At 42.4% G+C, this 22,484-nt stretch overlaps 1 protein-coding gene across 2 annotated transcripts in view; it reads right to left on the reverse strand.

Annotated features, from left to right (window-relative positions):
• LTBP1 (latent transforming growth factor beta binding protein 1) overlaps positions 1–22,484 on the reverse strand; it is a 367,328-nt gene that overhangs the window by 313,448 nt on the left and 31,396 nt on the right. For both annotated transcript variants that reach the window (XM_054567953.1, XM_054567945.1), the window contains exon 3: positions 10,948–11,245. In XM_054567953.1, the coding sequence (XP_054423928.1) occupies positions 10,948–11,245 (298 nt within the window). The remainder of the gene's footprint in view (positions 1–10,947; positions 11,246–22,484) is intronic.

Here is a 22,484-nt window from a genome sequence, read left to right on the forward strand (position 1 = left end):
AGGCAAAGAAATAAAAGGCAGCACTTTGAAAGCAATAAAGTGATGTCTATGTCAAGAAAACCCTAAAATGAGAAGTTCTAAAAATAAATTCTTAATGTGTGACACACAGCCCAGCTAATTTTTATTTTTATTTACTTATATTTAATTCTATTTATTGATTTTAGAGAAAGGGAGTGGAAGGGAGAGCGAGACATGGTATTTGTTGTTCCACTTATTTATGCATTCATTCATTGGTTGATTCTCATATGTGCCCTGACCAGAGATCGAACCCGCAACCTTGGTGTATCAGAATGATGCTCTAACCAACCCAGCTACCTGGCCAGGGCAGTCTAGCTAATTTTCAAATTTTGGGGAACAACTTACACATTGGTAACTTACTATAATGAAGAAACTGTCACATTTTCTTGAGACAGACTATGTTTTGACTAAGTGAACCTTGACTGTTTTGAAAATAAACAAGTTTTTGTCAGACAACAGTGGTTTATTAAAAATTTATGAAACTAAAAGTTTCACTCTTCTATCCTTTTTATTTATAAAAATATTTCAAAATACTGTGCTTCAATAACACCGTGCAAATTTTTTTTCACAATTTTGGTAAAAAGAGTCAGAAAATGGCACTGAAAGGAAGTAAAGAGAACATGGAATCAGAGGCCAAGTTCACATCGCAGCTCTGCGTCTACCTTCCTGCATGACTCTGGGCAAGACACTCACCCCAATAAATTATGAAACTTGATGGTCCGTGCTGTATGAAAATTTTGGAAAATGTAAAAAAAACAAAACACCTTAATACACTCATTCTATTTTCCATGACGCTCAAATAAGTTTCAAATAGGACAAGTTATCCAGACTAGTTCTAGTCAAAGACAATAATACTGATAAAATATTTCTTCTTTGCTTTGGTAACAGTTCGCTCCATGAATCACATCCATCGCTCTGGAATCACATGAACTCTAAGTGAAAGATAATTGAAGTTTGCCTGACATCCCTGTTTGCTGTCTATGAGACTTGAGCCAATTGTGCATCAAAGTTTAAATTATTAATATTTAATTAAATACTTATGAGTACTACAAAGTTCAAGCTCATAAACTAGATTTACAGTGTCAGTGCTCAGAATTTCCCAAGAGACTGGCTGCCAGGCCTCTGCTGTCACCTTCGTGACTGTGCCTTCTGCCTGTCACAGGCATCCTAAGAAAGGCATCCTAAGAAGACTTAGCTCTGCAAGATCAAGAAGGTAAGACCCAGGACACTAAATGGAGTCTGACTGGTGGAAAATCCTTGTCACATTGAGAGATCGACAGGAAGTGGGTCCTATCATCTCTCACGGAGAGATGCCAGGGCTGCTCTACCATCCCAGAATGGTGGGTGGGCGGACCGAGTAAATTTTGCCTCCTCTCATCAGTGACTCATTACTTTGAAGAAACTAAGGCAGCCTAGAGGGTTTAATGTCTGCATTCCTGAGTGGTCAGACTATTGGATTCAGAGCAGTCACATGCTATCACCCTCATTTGTCCATTCACCAAGCAAGCATAGTGCCAGGTACAGTAAATCGCACAAATTAAAATGAATGTTGTGAAGGGGGCAGGAAACATGGTGCTAAGAATGTACAGTCATACCTCAGTACTCGTCAAACCCTGTACTCATCACATTTTGAGGAGAAAAAATTGTTTCAGCACTCAGCGCTTGCTTGCGACTTGTCACATTTGCTAGAACCTCGCGAGAGAAAATGCTTCATCGCTCCATTCTCATCGGTTTCAGCACCCATCGTGGTTTCAGAAAGAATTAACGATGAGTATCAAGGTACCACCACATCTCTCAGGGAGTAACTAAGGTATCGGAGAACGCGTCCTCGGTGAAACTGAGATTGGTAGAATGAGCAGATTTTAAATAGGGAAGAGGAGTGTGTGCATGGGACAGGGGGTGTTGGGTTGGGGTGACAGAGAAAATGTGTCAGGAAGGAGCTTCTTGGCCTGCCTGTGACATGGTGACAGGTTGTTGCCTGTGTATGGTGAGAACCTGGGGAAAGGGTACAGAAAGAGAGCAAGGAGTCTGGTCCCCCAGGAGTGGAGAATTAACCTTTATCCTCAGAGCATTGAGGAGCCAGTGGAGGCTCTGATGCAGGGCAGGGCAAAATGAGACGTATTTTGAAAAGATACCTTTCGTTGTGGACACAGGTTTGGACCTAATTCTCTCATACTTCATAAAGTCCCACGTGCTTGGGACAGAGGGGCCAGTCGAAGCCTCTGCACTCCGCTCATGGGAAAGTCCACCTAACCCGGGTGGCAATAGGAACACTCCCCGATCCACTAGTTAATTCCACCCACCCGGCTCTTCGGTTCCTCCTGCTCCCCTGCATACACACACAAACATTTTGTCTGAAAACAGCAGTCCTGAATAATGACGGACGTTTTCTCCTGGATTCGCAAATCTAGGGTTTCCCTTTTCCTCTGTGTTTAAGTCGACACTCTTGCCACGGAGACGTTCTTGCCTCCCGGACCATAAGATCAGCTATGTCTGCTAGGTCCTCTCTCACACACTGGAGGCACAAATAAACAGGCAGAAAATGAACTGCACCTCAAGAGCCTCAGCAAAAACATACTCACCCGAAGCATACTTACCATGCAGGTGATTTAACTTTGCCTTTTATTTCCTATTCGGGCATATTTTCTATAATGTGAGCTGTTCTTGTCACCACCCCCGTACCGAACTCACATCTTATTGGTTCTTTATTCTGATCCCAGCCAACTCTGAGGCAGAGAGCTGCTATAAAAATTTGGTCTTAAAATTTAGTCTACACTCTGCTCAAAGGAAAACAAATTCTTAGGCCAAGGAAAACAAGGAAAGAGGATTTAGTGCAAACCCAGAGGTACCTTGGAAGGATTTGGGGGGCGGTATCTACAGAATGCCAAACATATCCAAATGTAAAGAGGAATTTTTACTTTAACCTGCACAACACCCAGAGTCAGGCTCCAAATATCATTCTCATGTTTGACATCAACCATGCGGGGCCAGCCTAACGCTCACGGGTCCCCTGTGTCAGCCAAACTGCACTCTGTTCCAACCACTTTTCAGTGGATTCATGGGCGTTTCAACCCTGGTTCCAACCATCAGTTTCCAGCAAGTCCTCTGACAACTAATTAATTCAATTTTCAATGCAGAAATTTATTTCAACAGAGAAGAACCATCATATGGGAAAGACTTTGTCAGGCTTAAGGGCCACAGCCTAATGGCTGTAGAGGGACATTCCTGGGCCTCTCCCACTCCTATCCACATCTGCCCACCCCTTCCTAAATCCCCCCAATCAGAGTCCATAGGCCCCTCGCAGGGTGTCCAACCTGCAGCCCAAGGGCCACATGCAGCCCAGGATGGCTGTGAATGCAGCCCAACACAAAATCATGAATTTACTGAAAACATTACAAGATATGCTATGATTATGTACTGCAATATATTTAATGTGTGGCCCAAGACAACTCCTCTTCTTCCAGTGTGGCCCAGAGATGTCAAAAGACTGGACACCCTGGTAGTGGGTGGGGCCCCTGTATATCAAAAGGCACTTATTTACGAGTGGTGTTGACTTTTCAATCCCTAGTCCCATGAGGCTAAAGGCGCAAGGGAGCCCAGGCCCCACTTAGCACTTGGTCATGTCTAGGCTCTTGATTTCTTGGACTCCCCGTCCTCTACCCACAAATGCCTGAGTGTGTAGATCCCAAGATTTCAGAGAACAGTGGGGGCCCCACGTACGCCTTAAGTACGTGATCTGTTTAAATCTAACTTTTATATGAGTCATAGGGCTGGCTCTGCTATTCACTGAAGGGCATTTTGATCATTATTTATTATCCCTCGTGACTCCAGCGCACTCTCGAGTAGCAAGGAAGGTGGCCAGGGCAAGTCCCTGGTAAAATACTAAACTATTGGTGTCCCCCCTACACAAAGATGTCCATGTCCTGCTCCCTAGAACCCATGAGTGGGAAATGGAAATTAAAGTTGCAGATGGAATTAAGGCTGACAGCCAGCTGACCTTGGGATGTGGACATTATCCTGGAGTGTTCTAGTGGGCCCAAAATAATTACAAGTGTCCTTAAAAGTGGTAGAGGGGGGCAAAAGAAAGAAGCAGAGAGTGGCAGAGAGAGGGACTCAGCCCAACACTGTCCGCTGTGAAGGTGGAAAAGGGGTCACAAGACACAGAATTAAGGCAGACTCTGGAAGGTGGGAAAGAAAGGACGCATTCGCCCCTAGAGCCGCCAGAAGGAACACAGCTTTGTCAGCATCTTGATGTTGGCCCAGTATCACCCATTCCATTCCATACACCTGACCTGAGAATTAGGAGACAATACATTTGTGTTGTTCTAAGTCCCTAAATTTGTGACAATTTGTTACAGTAGCAATAGGAAACGAATGCCAATGCCATCAAAGAAAAAAGCAATAGAAGTAAGAAGATCACCTTACAGACTGTCTAAATGTGAATCCCGACTCCATACTTGTTAGCTGCATGAGTTTAGGCAAATTACTTAATCCTTCTGTCCCTGAATTGCCTCATCACGCAATATGGGAAAAATAACAGTATCTGTCTCACATTCCTGTGAGAGAATTAAATGAGATAATACTTAGAAAGTACTTAATAGCTACTGGCACACAATAAACACTCAGTAAATATTAGTTATTATTATTATTACAGAGCAAGAAAACACTATCCTGATTTCTAGCCATTAAACTGAGGAACAAACTCTGTCCTAACGCTTGCCCTGTTCAATTGTAAACTTTGAGTTTCCACATAATTCTGTGACCAGAATTTAAACCCAGTCAATTACTGGTTGTATCTCAAAACTACTGTTAGCCAAGCCTTCCTCATGGGACCCCACAGGCTGTAGACAGCTCAAGGCACAGGTGACCGCCCCTTCCTCTGCCTCTCCCACCCCCACCCCACAGTTCACGCCTCCTGCCCACTCTCCCTCAGGAGGAGAAAGTTCCTTGCTTCCAGCCCCTCAGACACTACATCACCCTGCCATTTTCCCCACGTGCCCTTTTTTCTCAAACAACAAAACAGAGCTGACCAACAGATAGCAACATGATCAAACTTTAACACAATGGATTACAAACTCCTTCTCAAACCTTGACATTGCTATACCCGCGTAGGCTTGGTTTCCTGATGAGTTCTCAAAGGTCTTCTGGAATTCCTATATACTACCTACACAGCATTTATTAATAAAAACTGGAAAATTTTGAAACATCCATCAAGGGCAGAATAAATCATTAAGTTGCGGTATATTCATATAATGGACTAATCTTTGGCAATGTAAATGTGAAAACAACAGCCATGTAAAACTACATAGATGAATCTCAGACATAACGCTGAGTGAAAAAATATGCACTGTTTGATTCATTTCTATATCGTTCAAAAACAGACAGCACCAATCGCTGGTGTTAGAAGTTAGAAGAGTGCCTCCCACTAGGAGGAGGAAGAGGGCAGACCTAGGACAAGAGGGCCGCGCAGGCCGGGCCCTGGTCCTCTCTTTGGCATGGATGATTCTTACAGGAGTGGATACCACTTCGGCATAATCACCAGGCTGGGTGCGCTTCTGATGTGTGTACTCTTCTCTACCTAATGTCAATTTCACTTCCATTTTTAAAGTTTGCATTAAATGCACATGAAATGTTGAAGTCAGTCCAGCGGTTCAATTTTTAGTTGTCATCCTAGCTCTAAAATGTCCTGAAATGAACACTAATTGAGTTCCTTTTCTGCAACTTTCTACCCCTTTGCCTTTGTTTCCCCCGTCATAAAGAAGAGATCAAAACCTCCGTCTCATAGACCAGTTGGACAGATCAAATCCAAGGAATGCAAAGCACTTTGCTTTAAAGGCAAATAGTATTATTCCAAGAGAAAAAGGTAACTAACTCCTGCAATATACTTATACATGGGACAATCTTTGGACAGGGATTTAGACATTATTAATAGTTTTTCTCCAGGTAAAACTATGAGCAAAAAAAAAAAAAAAAAAAGGTATTAAATATTTACTGTCACCCCTCTGCATACCTATGCAGATAAAGAGATGAAAAACTGTGTAGTGTTACGAGAATGGGGAGTACAGGAAGCACAGAAGGGAAACCTGGGGGAGGGCAGGCAGAGTGGGGGTCGGGGGGGGGGGAGCCACACTGAGTGAAGTCCCCCTACAGTCTGGGAGATCATGTGGAGACACTGTCTCTTTGTGTCCTGGCCATTTCCTTGGCTTCTTTCCTAAGTTCAGACAAGGCCCCCATCTCAACTCTTAGTGCTACAAAAAACTTAAAACTTCTTGCGAAAATTTTCCCTGTTAGTGTAGTTTTATAATGAGGTTTCTTTGTTCTTCAGGGGTATGAGAGAGTCCAAATAAAGGAAACAGTTTTACATCTTGTTGCTGCTGTTCATTAGAAGAGCAGAACAGTTCAAGCAACATTCCACAAAGTCTCTCACCTTTTCAGCATCACAGCATATAGTTTTTTCGAGACTTAACCCCCATGAGAGGAAGCTGAGAATTGGGCAGAGATAAAGTGCGGGCTCGCCCCCTCTTCCCGCGGCACAGGCATCACCTAACGCTGCTTCCTCTCCACCGACCCATGGAGGAAGTGCAGTATTCATTTCTCGAGAACTTTGAAAGTAGAGCCTATCAACACCTTGTGGATTTTAAAGGTCCTTCTCTATATTTAGAAAATACCTGGCAAACTGTAAGCTCACTTGTTAAATAGACAATGCATTTGAATTATTCCTGTCTTTTAAGAGGATATTTCTCTTCACCACATCCTGACAGGAAGATGACGAACAGAGGGAGAGTCAGTACCATTAGATAAATTCAGTCCCCTCAACTGGTTGAGGCAGGAAAAACCCAATTTTTCCAAAGAAACGAACCACAATCCTTCATAACATCAGGACACAGTAAGACGATGAAAATAGCCATCAGCGTGGCGGAAAAAAAAGGCTGGATACATGTGAGCTCTCTAGATAGATCTGACACCTACATCCTGAGTAAAACCAGACTTCCTTCTCAGGCTGAAAGAGAGGGGACTGGGTACCTTGTCCTCTGCAAAAGTGCTTCCTCCTTACACAGGACAGACAACAGCTCCCCATTTGGCAAAGCAGTGGTCAATGGTGCCAACGTTCTCGACACAGTCAAAAGACATTAGCAGCTGATCATCCAGCTCGCGGTCTGTACCTATAATATCCATCATGATTAACAAGGATAAAGACAGACGTTGTGCACAAGTCAAAACAGCCTCCCTGGGTGGCATGAGGGTTGAACACAAACTTTTACAGGAAGCTTCAGTATACATGTGCATAATGGCACTGGCAGATGCAGAGGCTCTGGAAAGCTAAACAGTTTTGAATGTTGCTCCTTTGTGAAGTCTCCCGACTTTAACTTACAAGAATTAACATCTTGTTATACAGAGAGGACTCTCAAGGCAGACACTGCGGATGCACCTGTGACCGAACAGTGGCAATTCTCGTTGCCAGCTACATGTGAACAACAACTATAAGATGCAATTATGAGAGTAACCTGAAGTGTTAATGTGCACTCTCTAAGGAATCCAGTATTGTAAAGTGAGGTAACAGTTCAAAGAATCAGCAAAGCGACTGCTGAAATGCGTATACAGAAAGACGAAGCACCGTTTGGTTCTTTCTTCAGCTCGGGGAGTATTCACGATGCGGCCCACAAAGCTGGAAAAAGAAACACCGTGATAATAAAGTTCCATGAAAAGAATGAATGAAATTACCAACCACTGCAATGACAGCAGCCAGGAAGCCGCCCTTGCTGAGTGCAGCCGCACGGCAGACCCGGCCCCAGAGCTCCCCGCTAAGCGCCTCCTGCATTCCTGACCACGGACTGTCAGACTATAAACGTTTATTGTTTGAAGCTGCTAAATTTGGGCGTGAGCTGTTACACAACCACAGACAATTAATACACCATGCTTTCTGACATCACATCATCACCTTTCCTGGGGAGGCTATTCTTCTCTCGTTCTTTGTATCCAAATTAAGCCAGCTTTTCAAACTCACAGACCACCTTTTCCAGAGCCATCCCTGGATCTCCATCTCAACTTTGCATAATCTGGAAACAACTGCCCCTTCCTTTGACTTCCCAAACAACTCTGTATCTGGTTCTAAGTCAAGCTATCTAAAACAAATTCAACTGAAGGTAAAAGCAATTCATCTAATACCCACCTGCCTAAAACGTGTTGTTCTAACATTCCAGTTTCCCTAATGTGGCTGTTCCTCCAACAAGCCCAATACATGCGGGCCTCAGGGCCTCCGCCCAGCCCCGCACCCCTTCATGGTTCATGCCCTCGTCTGCTCCCGGCCTTTGTCTAAATATCACCTTCTCAGCAGGGCCTCCTCTGACAGCTTATTTCAAACCACAAGAACCCTCACCCAACCAGCACTCCCTGTCCATGTTGGAAAACTGGCGCCAACAGACACACTGTGGCAACAGGGTTGCCACGAACTTTCAATTTGTAAAAACAAAACAAAACAAAACAAAACAAAACAAAACACGCAATATCTGCAGAGCATAATAAAGCAAAGTACAATAAAAGGAAGCGCAATAAAACAAGGTATGCCTGTAATGACTTCTATTTTTCCCAGAGCCAAGTTAGAGCTGAAACCCTAGCCTCCTCCTTGACTCACAACATTCTTGTCTAAATTATACCGCTGCTACCAAAAAAAAAAAGAAAGAAAGAAAGAAAAAAGAAGAAAAAGGTCATTCCTTTATTTGACATCTGACATATGGTTCTCACTAACAATCCATATATACACATCACAGAGGGTCAAAGTCTAATAGTGGATGGTGATATCCAAGATGAATGATGTCGCTTGTAAATTACTTCACAGTTTATATAAGTAATGATGCTAGGAAAAGAAAAATAATTGCAATGCACAGTAATCTGACTCTTGATTGCCAAGGCATAGTTCAACACAGAACTGTTCTTTGTTTTTAAAGTCCAGAACAATGCTGGAAGAGAGATGTCTCGGTATGATATAATCAAAGCTTTATATCATTTCAAAGACACAGTTACATTCGTGTTCTGGCACCAAAAAAAGCACTACTATCCTTTAGAGAAGGGGTTAGCGAACCACAGCTTATGGGCCAAAAAGCTGGCCCACAGCTTGTTTTTTGTATGGCCCACAAGCTAAGAAAGATTTTTATATTTTTAAAGGGTTGAAAAGAAATCAAAAGAAGAATAATATTGGGTGACATGTGAAATTTATATGACATTCACATTTCAATAGTCATAAATAAAGTTTTATTGGAGCAGTCACGCTCATTCACTTCGGCATCGTCTGTGGCTTATTTTGTGCTATAATGGCAGAACTGAGGAGCAGCAACAGAAACCATATGTCCTACAAAGCTGAAAACTATCAGGCCCTTTACAGAAAAAGTTTGCCACCCTCTACTTCCGGGCGTGGATGCTGGGTCCCGCCTGCCTCCCCTTAAAGCCTAACTCTTATTCTCCATATTTTGCCTCCATTTAAATCCAAACGGTTTTTTATTTCTATTATTATTATTATTATTATTCACCTATTAACTGTGTGACCTTGAATAAATCACTTAACCACACTGTGCCTCATTTTTCTCACCTGTAAAATGGGGTTAATAACAGTACCTAACTTACGGGGTCATTGTGAGTTGTAAACTAAAAATATATGCAAAGCATTTGAAACAGTACCTGGCTAAGTTACTAAGTATTAGTTAGGAAAACTGTTACTAAGTTATTACTTATAACAACCATTCCTTCTTGCTGTGAGCTGCAGAATATTTTGATATTTTCCCATTGAAATGCTAGTAAAGTGGTTAGATTTCAAACTAGCCCCCCACCAATCTGTTTATCACGGGAGAGCTGAAGTATGAGACAAGAAAAAATGAAAGACAAATGAAGAAAAACAAAAAGAAGAGGAGTGAAGAGAGAATAAAAGGAGAAAGAAAAAGTTATGAGGACCCCACTCTGCAGGGACAGTAGGTGGCCTATTCAAATGGGAAGGATAAATTAGGATAATTTCATCTATAGAAACAGATTAAATAATGTCTGTGGGTTGACTGGATACTAACCACCACGTGGAAGCTGTTTCTAGGAGGGAGAAAACATTGAAAATTCCAAGCTTACAAATGAACTGCTGGGTCAACCCCGTTTTGAAGTTGAGAACTTCCTGTATTTTACATTCCTAGACAAATGACAAGTGATAGTTGCAGTAAATTCTGCATCTTGTTATCCACGTAGAGTAGCTAATTAAAAGGAAACAGTCTCTGTAAGGATCTCAGGAGCCAAGAAGAGGCTTCCAATGCGACCCCAGAGGACAGAAAGAATCGTTCTTTATCCAAGGTTTCTCATTTTGTTCAGAATAGCACTTCATTAATGCTAAGAAAAGACCATGTTCCCAAAATAGAACACAAGCTCATTCACCAAAAACGGACCTGCACGGCAACACTTAACCTGCTACCAAGGCTGAGAAATTCTCTTTCCGAGGACTCACTTTCATTTGGATACCTTCTCTGTGCAAAGTGGAGTTCCTACCTTTTCCATATTATCTTTTAAAATCACACTATTTTCCTTTTTTAAGTTATTCTTTCAACATTCTCGAGCAACCCCACCAAGAAAAGAATTTTTTTAACTCACAGCTCTTCCACAATCAAACAAGTTACCTTTATTATTCCCTTACAACTTTGATCCCTATAATCTTTGCCCTTGCTCTGGTTTGTGCTTATATATAGTAATTCTCCTCTGCAGAGGCTAAACACACACATCAGATATATTTTAAGAGACTTGGTATATAAGCATGACATGTAAAATCTCAAGGAAGAGAAAGACAGGCATTAGTATACTAGTGACTTCTGCAAACTGTGCAGGAAAAGGAGAGTGGTTTAAAGCAATTCATCGAAGAGAGTAATTAAGCAGCTCCTGAGCCGGAAGCCAGTTCAAAACACTCACTGAGAATGTATCTGCTGGGAGAGTCCTACTGAAGGCTTCGGCTTGAGGGTCAAGGTCATCTGGGCCATGGGACTGACTCTTGGTAGCGTGTCTGCCTTCTTAGATGAAGTGTGTTTTGCTGATTGCTCAGGAGGGACCCAGGAGGAAGCAACCCCGGGACTCTGCCCTCCAAAGACTGATGGCGAGGTGTCCTGGGCGGCTGTTATCTCACAGGCTTTGCCCTTGGTCCCAGGTTTACACACACAGAGTTGAGGCCGGAGACACATCCCTCCATTCTGGCACGGGGGCACACAGTTGGCTGCAGAGAGAGAACACAAAACACGGGTTTGAAGAAGAGTATGACAGTCTTCACTAGTTCTTCCACAGGCTTCACAGCAGCATCCAGACGATCCCCGATACAAAGAAGCCATACTTAAAGGCATCAAGACCATGAGGATAGTGATGGTGGCTAACATTTATTAACCTCTTCCTATGTGTCGGGCATTGTCCCACTATTTATCAACAACTTTAATCCCCCAGCAACCATTTTGTAGATATTTTATTCTGACCATTCTACCGATGAAGAAACAGACACAGGTTTTGTAGTTTGCCAAAGGTCACACGATTATTAGCACATAGAAGAGCTGAGATTTCTCTCTGAGAGAACTGGCTCTCAAGCCATCGCTCTTCATCTCTTTACTACAGCTGCCTCTCAGAAATGCATCGGAAACACAAGAAAAACTTCAGAAAATGCTCTGCCCTTCTCTTTAATTTGTGCTCTGTGGCTTATGTTTAAATTTTAGATATCCAAGCATGGCTTGGCAAAAGAACAAAAGCCCAAGCCCAATTCCAACCCCTCAAAAAGTGCTACAGACTTCATCTTGCAAAAGCTATCAGAGCTTAGAGACAATTGTTCAGAAATCTGGTCCAACCCACTTTTTATTTACATGAGAGAAATTCAAGATCAAATAGGTTGAGAGTCATCCAATATACATTTTTATGCATTTGCCAGTGCACTGTACACCATCCCTAATTTTCTAATGAAAGGCAACCAAAAAGAAACGATCTCTTTATCTCTATTTGCTACGACACGTGTGTACTTTGACTCATCAGGCTGGTGGCCAAGCAGAGTTTTAAAGCTAGCAGGGCTATGAGTCATGGGTAAGGTAAGTGGATTTTATCATAGGTCCCCTGGGAGTTCAGACATCACTGACATAATCTTATTAGGTTAATGTCATTCGCCTCTGGACATGATTTCTTCAGTCCCTTCTTTGTGTGTCCAAATACATCTATTCGTGCCAACCTTTTGCGATCAGTACACCTCTGACTGAAACTCTTGGGGCCACAGTATTAAATCTCTCAAAATTCAATGCAAGATTCAGGCCACAGACAATTACAAAAGAGATGAGGGCTATGAGCCAGAGGAGACTCCGTTGCGGAAGAAACCAAAAAGCTCGGAAACCCACTTCATTTTTTATTAAAGAGAGACAAGGCTTTTCTCATCTTTCTACAATATGAATCCTATTAGTTACAGTAAATAATGACAAGAAATGGGTGTCAAGTGTCAGAATACTAAACTGACAAATATTCCAAAAGTTGGGAAGAATTCTTAAAAATAGAATAAGAAAAGAAAAGAAAACGCAGCCAGCTCCCTCGGTGCCCTTGGAATGAGTTTCTGAACCTTGGCCTCCGCACCTGTACATGGTTGGGGGCAGACGGAGGGCAGTAGCTGCTTGTTCTAAAATGGTCCCCAAGGGCTCTTTCCATATTAGGCTTCTAGAATTCAAAGTCAAAAGCGATGCCCTTCCAGAGTTCAGGATTCTAATTTATCAGCGTTTTCCTGACGGATAATCATCGGGTCCCTTCTCGGCCACGGGTATTTATGGAATGCCCCAGGAATGGAAACAGGCTCCACCCGAAGAGGACAGAGGCGGCCCTGGGCAAAGACTGGCCTGGGCTTCCCGAGCTGGGCTCCTGCCAGAGATCGCCCTCGGGCACTTTCATGTGTGCATTCTCCTCGTGCTTTCAATTAGAAATGTGTTTCAGTTGAACATCTGAGAATGATTTCCGCTTCTCCTCCCTCCCAAGGTGTACTGCAAATGTCAACTAATCTACCAGGAAGGCTGCAGGGAGTCGTTCGCTGAAGCTGGTCCCCGGAGGGAGGCAGAGGACTGACATCTCCCCAAACACCGCTGAGACTCTGTGGTAGGAACTGTCTTCAGGAGGACCTGGATAGATTAGAAGTGTAAAAGGGTAAAGATTTTTTTTTTTAACTCTTCAAATTGTGTATGTGGTGGGCGCACAGGGGAAGAATAATAAAAGAAAAAAATTAAACCCACAAAAATTTTCTACTGGAAGAAAAAGAACATGGTAGGTAGCAGTGTGACTATGTACAATACCACCCTTTTGCAGTAAATTTTAAAAGGACAATAAGGAGGATAAGTGGACAATTTCCCCTTGCTCCTACCCCCAGTAGCTTCTGGCAGCAGCCCCCAGGAGCATGCGGGGGGCGGGGGGAGGGGGCTGCCTTCAAGCAGCGGGGGACGGGCAGATTCCCTAACTGCCGAGACAAGCCGCTGGCCTGACATGCAAAGCAAAACTCCTGTGCAGCGCTCAGATTTTATCAGGCCATCTTTCCTACGATACTTGGACCTCATGCAGCAGTGCTCCTCACACAGCGCTCGACAGGGTGGCGGGGGCCAGGGGCCAGCAGCGGCATCGCCTGGAAACGCTTCAGAAATGCACATCCCTGGGCTGCTCAGTCCCAATCAGGAGCCCAGCAACCTGACCGCCACCGCCACCGCCCCCGCCACGTACTGCCCCGCGACGCCGCGCCCCCGCCCCGCCCCGGCCCAGTGGGTCCGAGGCGCGCGGGTGTTTGAAAACCACTCACAAGTGGCGTTGGGAAACTGGCTGCGTTCTGGCAGCAAGTTTTGGAGGCTTTCTATTTTTATAATTGCAAGTTGGGTGTTTTCACACTACCAATGCTTTCATTTTAATGAATTCTTGCTGTGATAAAAGTATCTGTTTTATGTTGCCCTTTTATGTTTAATGCAAAAATAAAAAATGTTCCATGTGACCACATTCTCAAGATAATTATGGGTCCCTTCCCAAAGTGTATACATGTGGTCACCAGCTACTTCCTGGCTGATGTAAAAATGTGTAGGCATTTATGAGAAAACTGTTATTTTGAGGTGTTGAACTATATGGAATATTACAAGTAAATATTACAAAAGCACTTTAAAAATGTTTTTTCCACCAGTTGATTCTGCATTTTCCTGGCCAGCTGTGGTTCAACACATGAGAAAACATTACATTAAGATCTTATCAGAGGGCTGGGAAGGGGTCCTCAGGCTTTGCTGCACCTTAGAATCAGCTGGGGAGCTTCTAAAACTCTCAAGCGCAGGCCTAAGATGGGAGGGAGGCTGGGAGAGGGATGAGAAAGGGGAAGGGATTGAGATGTACAAATTGTCAGGTATAAAAAGTCACAGGAATGTAAAGCACAGCATAGGGAACACAGTCAATGATACTATAATAACTATGTACATGGTCAGATGGGTAGTAGACTTATTGGGGTGATCACTTTGTAAATTATATAAATGTCTAGTCACTACATTGTACACCCGAATCTAATTAGTAAATGTCAACTGTAATTGGAACATTAAACAAAATACAGAAACGAAACAAAACCCAGGCCAAATGCCAGCAAACTGAATCAGAAGCTCTGGGGGATGGGGACCCAGGCATCAGTATTTTTATTCTTTTTTAACCCTCCAAGTGATCAATTTGATTTACCAGGCAACGTGCAGCCAAGCTGGAGAACCAATATAGGTCTGGGAACAAAATCCTCATCGAGACTTGCAGACTAGTCTTCCTCAAATGTAGCTCTCTGAATTCTTTTTCTCCTTCATTCAACAACTTTCAGCACAGGTTAGCCTCCCATAAGACACCTTCAAGACCCTCTCCATCCGGCCGCTGCCCCGCTTCCACCCTCACCGCTTGGGGTCCACCCCTGCAGAAGCTCACAGCTCCTCCGTCTGCACGCAGGGGGCCCTGTCCTGGAGCACAGGGCCGGGAAGCTCAGCGCATCTGAAAACTGCGCCCCGTCCACGAGGTCTTTCCCAAATGCCACCCGTCCCTACCATGAACGTTGTGTCACCTGAACTCCCACCCCATTTTCCTCATCCACTCCCCATTCCACATGTCCTGTCACATATTATTAATAATCGTTTGACAACGTTCTCTTATTTCCAAACTAGATGATAAACTGTGAAGTCCGATCACTGGCTTAGGCAGGACTTTACAGATCCAAGGACGGGAGCCTGAACCTCACCTTGGCCGAGTGACTGATGTAAATGTAAAGCCGCTCCTTCGCAAAGGATGCTGTGATTTCAGGACATCTCTAAAGGGAAGGTAATCAATCAGTGGGCTCTTCGTCCATCCCATTATAACGCCCACACCTCCAGACTTGGTTTGTATGTTGTTTGATCAAATAGCCTCCGATCCTTCAAAGGTGGTTTTTTTCCCAAATATGCTTTCAAATCAAAATTAGTATTAAAATATACTCTGCTACGTATGACGTCCAGAGTGGCCTTTAATAGCACTCTTGTTAAAGAACGTTTCAGAGGCTTGGGTCCAGTGGGTTCTAGAAGAACTCTGAAACAACTGGTCAGAGACTCACACAAAAGAATACAGCAATGGGCTGCTGGGAGCTGTGACAAGTTACTGAACTTCCAGCACAAACGCACATTAAGGGAATTAGTATAAGAAGTTCAAGTGCAGTAGAGGAAGAAGAGCTTTTGGGAGATACTCAGTTTGTAAAAAGGAAGGGCGGGGGCGGTGTCACAATTCATAAAGTACATAATCCAATAAAGTAGATAATCTGCTCAAGATAAGCACTAGGAGTTAACCCTCTAACTGGCCCCACCATTCCAAACAGGACAATGATTTTAAAAGGTTGGGGTTTTTTTTAGGTTACAAAGATGGGTTTCCATGGTTGGCCAGGGTGGAATAACTGTTTCCAAACAAGCCTTTTTTCCATAAACAACTAAAAAAATGGATGAAACCTATAAAACAGCTGTTGCCAGACACCAGACAACTGGCAAGCGAGGACCGGGACTCCTAAGAGAAGGGAATCTCTTAGGTGAGTGAGCCCTTGAGCATCCGGATGGCTGGCTGCAGGCACCTTGCCATCGGCACCAGGAGGAACCAAGCGGAGCAGCACGAGGGGTTCCCGAGCGGAGACCGCAGGAGGCTGAGGACAGGAATCTGCAGGCAGGGACCTGGAGGGAAGGAAGATGCCTGCACACAGAGACCACCCTGGGACCTACAGAGCTTCCCCTGGAGCCTCCGCCAGACCCTGAGCTGCACAGACCTAGGGCCGCATACGGCGAGGCTGAACTCCCAGGACGTGCAAGGTGCAGGTGCCCAGTCCTGACCCTCCAGAGTAAGCGCATTCAATGGAGATCCCGGAGTAGAGGATGGGTGGAGGAGGGCAAAGGGGGAAAAACTGAGACAACTGTGATAGAATAAACTTGATTTAGAAAGAAAAATTTTTTTAAAAAAAGAGAGAAAAAAAATTTCTACTTTCCCCATATCTTTACACTTGCATATATATCCCAGAATAGCAAAACCTCACTATCGAAATCAGGCAAGAATAATACATAAATGAAAACTCACACACAAATCACAGTTAAGAACATAGATGCAGCCCTCGCTGATGTGGCTCAGTTAGTTGGGTGTCGTCCCACAAACTGAAGTGTCACGGGTTTGATTCCCAGTCAGGGCACATATCCAGGTTGCAGGTTCAGTCCCCATGCAGGGTGCATACAGAAGGTGACCAATCAATGCTTCTCTCTCACATCAGTGTTTCTCTCCCTTTCTCCCTCCCTTCCCCTCTCTTAAAAAAAAAATATAGATGCAAAATACCTAAATAAAATATTAGTAAATCAAATTCAGCAGTATTTCAAAAACAGAAGGCAAACAGAATTAATTCCAAAAATATGAGGACAGCTTTAATGTCAACAAATCTCTCAATGGAAGAATACAAGAATCGGCTGCTGGGAGCTGCGATGAGTTACTAAACTTCCAGCACAAACACACATGAAGGGAATTAGTATAAGAAGTTCAAGTGCAGCAGAGGAAAAAAGAGCTTCTGGGAGATACTCAGTTTGTAAAAAGGAAGTGTCACATTCCATTTAATGTTAAAAGATTAAATGAAAATTTATCTCAATGAATACAGAAAACCTTCCAATAAAATACATCACTTACTCATGATTAAAAATGAAAACTGTTAGCCAACTGGGAATAAAAAGCTATTTCTTGTTCTGGTAAACAGTACCTACAGCAATTCCCTCAACAAGGAACACATCAAAGCCTACAACAAATATTGCACGGAAGCTGTAGAAGCTTCCTATCAAAGTTGGAAACAAGTCTGATGCCCACATTAACCTCTAACAGCCTATCTTCTAAGTCCCAGACATCATCACCCAACAAGAAAAAGAAAGAAAAGGTCTAAGAAAGGAAGAAACAAATGTCTGATTATTTCAGTTTACCCAGGTGTCTGTGTAGATCAGGGTGTCCGGCCTGCGACCTGCAGGCCACATGCAGCCCAGGATGGCTGCGGATGTGGCTCAACACAAAACTGCAAATTTACTTACAGCATTATGAGATTTTTTTTTTTTTGTGATTACATGTCACAATGTATTTCATGTAAGGCCCAAGACAACTGCTCTTCCAGTGCAACGCAGAGATACCAAAGGGTTGGACACCCCTGACAGATAATCCAAAAGATTCTACAAACTATTACAACTGAGAGGACAATGCAATGCTGGCTCAGAGAGAGAAAAGCAGATCAAGGAAATGGAATGAAAAGCTTAGAAAGACAAATGTAAGTGGGGCCCTGGAAGAAGATGTAGAGAAATAATGGTCTACCTGAAAAATGGCATTGGAAAAATAATAGCCGTCTATCTAAAAGAACTAAAATTAGATCCCTACCCACACAGAATATACATTCCAGATCTTGGAAACCTTTAAAAGAAAATTGGAGTATTTCAGGTTTTAGGGTAAGGAAGAATTTTTCAAATGTGAACCAATAAGTAAAAATCCAAAAGGATTCATCATCTTGACTATATCAAAATTTAAGACACCATACACAAAACTGAGAGACAAATAATGAAGAGAAGACACTTGTAATATATTTTACAAAGGATTAGTAAGCACATATATCAAGAATTCCTACAAATCAGTAGAGAAAAACAGAGGATATGAATTGACTATTCAAAGGTGATGAAACGTGAGTAGCAAATAAACATGAAAAGATACTCAACTTTTCCAACTATCAGACAACTGCAAATCAAAACAATACTGAGATGTAATTTCACACTTACAGGACTGGCAATAAGTCTGTACAACATGTTGGCAATGGCAGGGAAACAGGACCCCTTACACACTGCTCATGCTCATTTTATGTCACCTCCCTAAAAAGCAATCCAGCAATACCTAATAAGTTTATAATGTGAAAGTCCAGCAATTTCACTTATAGGCTCATAGAGATGTACACAAGGATGTTCACTGCACACCAACTACAGTGGGAAAACTGGCATTGATAGACAAATTCATAAACTATGATATATTCATTCATACAATAGAATACCATACAGTAGTTGGCATTGTGAGCTAAATCTATACCATCAAAAAGGATGGATCCTGAAAATAACATTGCCTAGGGAAAGCAAATTGTAAGATGTTACTTTATTATACTGTTACTTATATAAATCATATTATAATAACTGTCCAGGTCAATGAAATACATAAAACAATACTATTGGTTTTTATAAATACATGTAAAATCAACAAAAGCATAAAATATGTACTAGATTCATACTAAATTCATGACAGCAACCATCTCAGGGATGGAAGGAGAACAATAGTAAAGAAGAAAATAGGTCCCTTTGTTGGAATATTTTTTCTTTAAAAAAAAAAAAAGAGGGGTAGCAAATATTACAACAAGTAGACCTATATTAACTGTGGATAGTAGATACATAGTTGTTTACTGTTATATCCTTTGTACTTTTCTGTACATTTTTTAATTTTTTTTAAATCAAAGTAATTTTTTAAAAATCCAACAAAAGACAGTTGAGAATGGGAGGTAGTTAAAACATGTTCCTTAATCGCAGGGTGAAGATGTCAGTCAACGCACCAGAAATTGCCACCATGACAATGATGGACGCAATTTGCAAATACTGGGCTTGCGGAAAGCCACGTTGTGACCTGGGTGAGCAGGGTAGGCGACGAAATCCTGCTCCATCCTGGCTGCCATGCTGGTCTCCAAAAACACCCTTTCATCATTTGAAACAGTCCAATTCTGAGCTTTTGCCCCAAACAGTAAATACCCTTGAATTCCTTCCACATTCAAATCTGACTCTGGTTTGACAAACTGATCCCAAGGTTATTTAAAATTCAGTGACTATATTTTTAGGCAGTAACCCATGCCCTGAAGCCTGGCCTCTATTGCTTTTAATTCTAAAAAAGTAACTACTAGTTATATTTAAAACTCGCCCCAGCTCACACAGGGCAAACAGTATGACTCTCTGCCCCTTGCCTTTCTCTCCAAACAAGTTGCTGCATGTCTCCCGCATGTGTCCTGGGAGAAATATGAGTCTAACTGTGTCTTCTGTGATCAGAGACAGCAGGTGAGAAATTGCTTTGCTCTGTGTGTCTTCACAGTAATTCCCAGCTGCCCTTTGAAGTTATTCAATAACACTAAGTGATATCAGATCACAAGAAACATAGCATGAGGTCACACATTTCAGTCTACTCCAACTCCGTCTGCTCCTTGTACCAAACCCAAATAAATGCTGTACTTTCCTTGTAAATGTCTCTGGGTCAGCTTCCTCCAAAATCCCCAAAGGACAAAGAATATTAGCATAACATCCCCTTGCCTTTTCTACCCAGCCTTGTGGAATAATAAAGAATTCCACATAAGCGAGTTCTTTAGATGGGTGAAGCAAGCACTGACACACTTTTAATAACTCTTATGGGTTTTGATTGTTACAAAAATTCATGTGAAATACTTTGGGGGGCGGGGGGTGCTGGGATTGCTCTCTCTCTCCTCCAAGCCAGGCTGTCATACAGCACAGGCTTTCTGCCCGCCGTTTATTTCCTCCCCCATGCCTTTTCTAATCTGCCCTCAAGTGACAGCTCAACCAAGCAGTCGGAGGGCTGAACACAGCACAAGTGATGCAGAATACGTCACAAGGGTCGTGTGCAGAATCCCATGGCTCTGTTCAGGAGCTGAATGCCTTCATGTCAAGGCCTGAGCCCTCCTCTGCCTAATTCCCCAGGAGCTGTGTTCTGGAAGGGCTGAGGTTCTTAAAGGCTGACCTCAGCAGGAGTGGCTGGTTACCATGTGATTTAATTTAAAATAGGTGGTCCGCTGGGGCCAAACACACTCCTCCCAGTGCCATCAATAACTGTGAAATCACTCACAAAATATAACATAATGAAAAGTCATAAGTCATGTGAGTGAAAAACCACCAGCACTTTTTCAGGGTTCTGTTTCTGGTCTTATTACTGCCATTTTATGAAGTTGTTTTTGGGTTGTTTTTTTTTTTAAGTCAGTGCAAGAAAAGGAAAAGGAAACAAAGTTAAAGAGCTACATAAAGACAACATAAACATGTCATTAAAGGCAGCAAAAGTAAAAAGATAAAAATCAGAAAAAAATTTTTCAGAAAATGTTATTATATAGGTATAATTAATAGAAGTTGTCTTTAATAAATTAAGACTAAAATTGAAAAAAGGAAAGAAATAGACAAGGCAATAGAAAACGTAATTAGTAAATAAGCTTTTGGGGTAATGCCAAATTAATTAAGCCATCAAAGTAATTGCAAACTAAAACAAGGTGAAACACTATTATGGCTACTTAACTTATAAAAAGATAAAATTATTCATACAAACTGCTGTAAAGATGGTAGTATAATGGTACAAGCCTTTTAGAAAGCAGTTAAACAATGTCTTCCAATATTTTAATAGCTTCATTTCTAGAAATTTATCCTAAAAGTCAAAAAAGGAAATAACTATGCACATACATATGTCCAGCTGCCTGCTGCAGTGTTATTTATACAATAAACAATGCAGAAGACCCAGACAAGTAAAGTATGTTATTATAGCCATTCAAAATTAGAATTATAAAGCGATATTATAAGCTTTTTAAAAGTTGGTGCTATTAAAGTGAGCAAATACACAAGGTTCCTTTGCCATTCATTAAGTCATTTATTAAAAACCTTCTCTAATAATAGTATAATTTCATTTTGTGCACTAGTGTTAGTACATATATATAATTACAAGTTTTTTGACAAATCTTGGGTTCTACAGACTGTGAACTATTATGCACATATAAAGTATTACTATAATTAACATCTTTGTAATTCACTGGAAAACCATATAGTTCTAAATAAGAAATCTAAAACCTTGTTTTAATCCCATGATATTATTTTCCTTCATTCATTATTCAAACATGGAGCCCCTTCCCCATACATTCTAGCACTGTACCAAGAACTGTGAATAAAAAAGATAAAAGAGATAAATTCCCTGCTATCAAGGAGATCAGAGACCAGTAGGAAATACAGGTAAGCATAGGGAAAAAATCACCATACAGTTCTCTGCTAGAATATAAAGACAAAGAAGAAAGAAGGGGCTTTGATTGGGCAATTGACAAATATTTGTGAATTATGATATTCAAGGGACCAAAAAGGACACAAGGAATTCTTATAATAGTTTGTTTCCTTGAGGAGACAGAGAAACCCACCTGCCTGGGCTCACCTACTGATGGAGACACACAGACCTGAGGCTGAACCACCCCCAGCGCTGTGCCCTTGGGCCAGCTGGCAGGTTCGACCTGCATCTCAGTTCTTCACTCAACAAAATACTGAGCGACAGTTTTGCGCTTGGCATAGTCACGTGTCTATGAACAGCACTGTAGATAAGAAAACACCATCTCTGCCCCACAGAACTCACAGAGACTGACAGGAGTGGCGATCATAGCTACTGCAAGCATTGCAGAAGGAGAACACTGGTGTGCAGTGGGGCCCATTCCTGTGGGATTCAAGGTTTTAGGAAAGACCTCCCTGCAATCATGAACTTCGGATCAGATCTGAAAGTTGGGAAAAATAAGTAACACAGAAGACAGGTCCCAGAGCCGGGGGTTAAGGGGAGCGGGGCAAAGGTTAGTGGTGGCAGCGTCCACAAAGCCATTAACAAAATGCAAATGGGCTCTACTGATTCACGAATAACATCTAGTAAGGAATCAGATTCAGCGAAGTAGAGAAGGAATTAGAATACAGAGTGGTACCTCAGGACTCGTCATTGATTCATTCTGGAACTCGTGATGAATGCTGAAACCAATGAGTACCGAATGCTGAAGCATCTTCTCTCGCAGGGTTGCGTTGTGACTCACACAAGTTCCAGCAAGCGCGACAAGCCCGGTGCAAGCGCCAAGTGCTAAAACAGTTTTTTCTCACACGCGACGAGTACAGGGTTTGACGAGTTCTGAAGCTGAC

This window comes from Pteronotus mesoamericanus, unplaced genomic scaffold, assembly GCF_021234165.1.
Source record: "Pteronotus mesoamericanus isolate MK-2021 breed Mesoamerican mustached bat unplaced genomic scaffold, CSHL_Meso_final contig_101, whole genome shotgun sequence".
Taxonomy (NCBI): domain Eukaryota; kingdom Metazoa; phylum Chordata; class Mammalia; order Chiroptera; family Mormoopidae; genus Pteronotus; species Pteronotus mesoamericanus.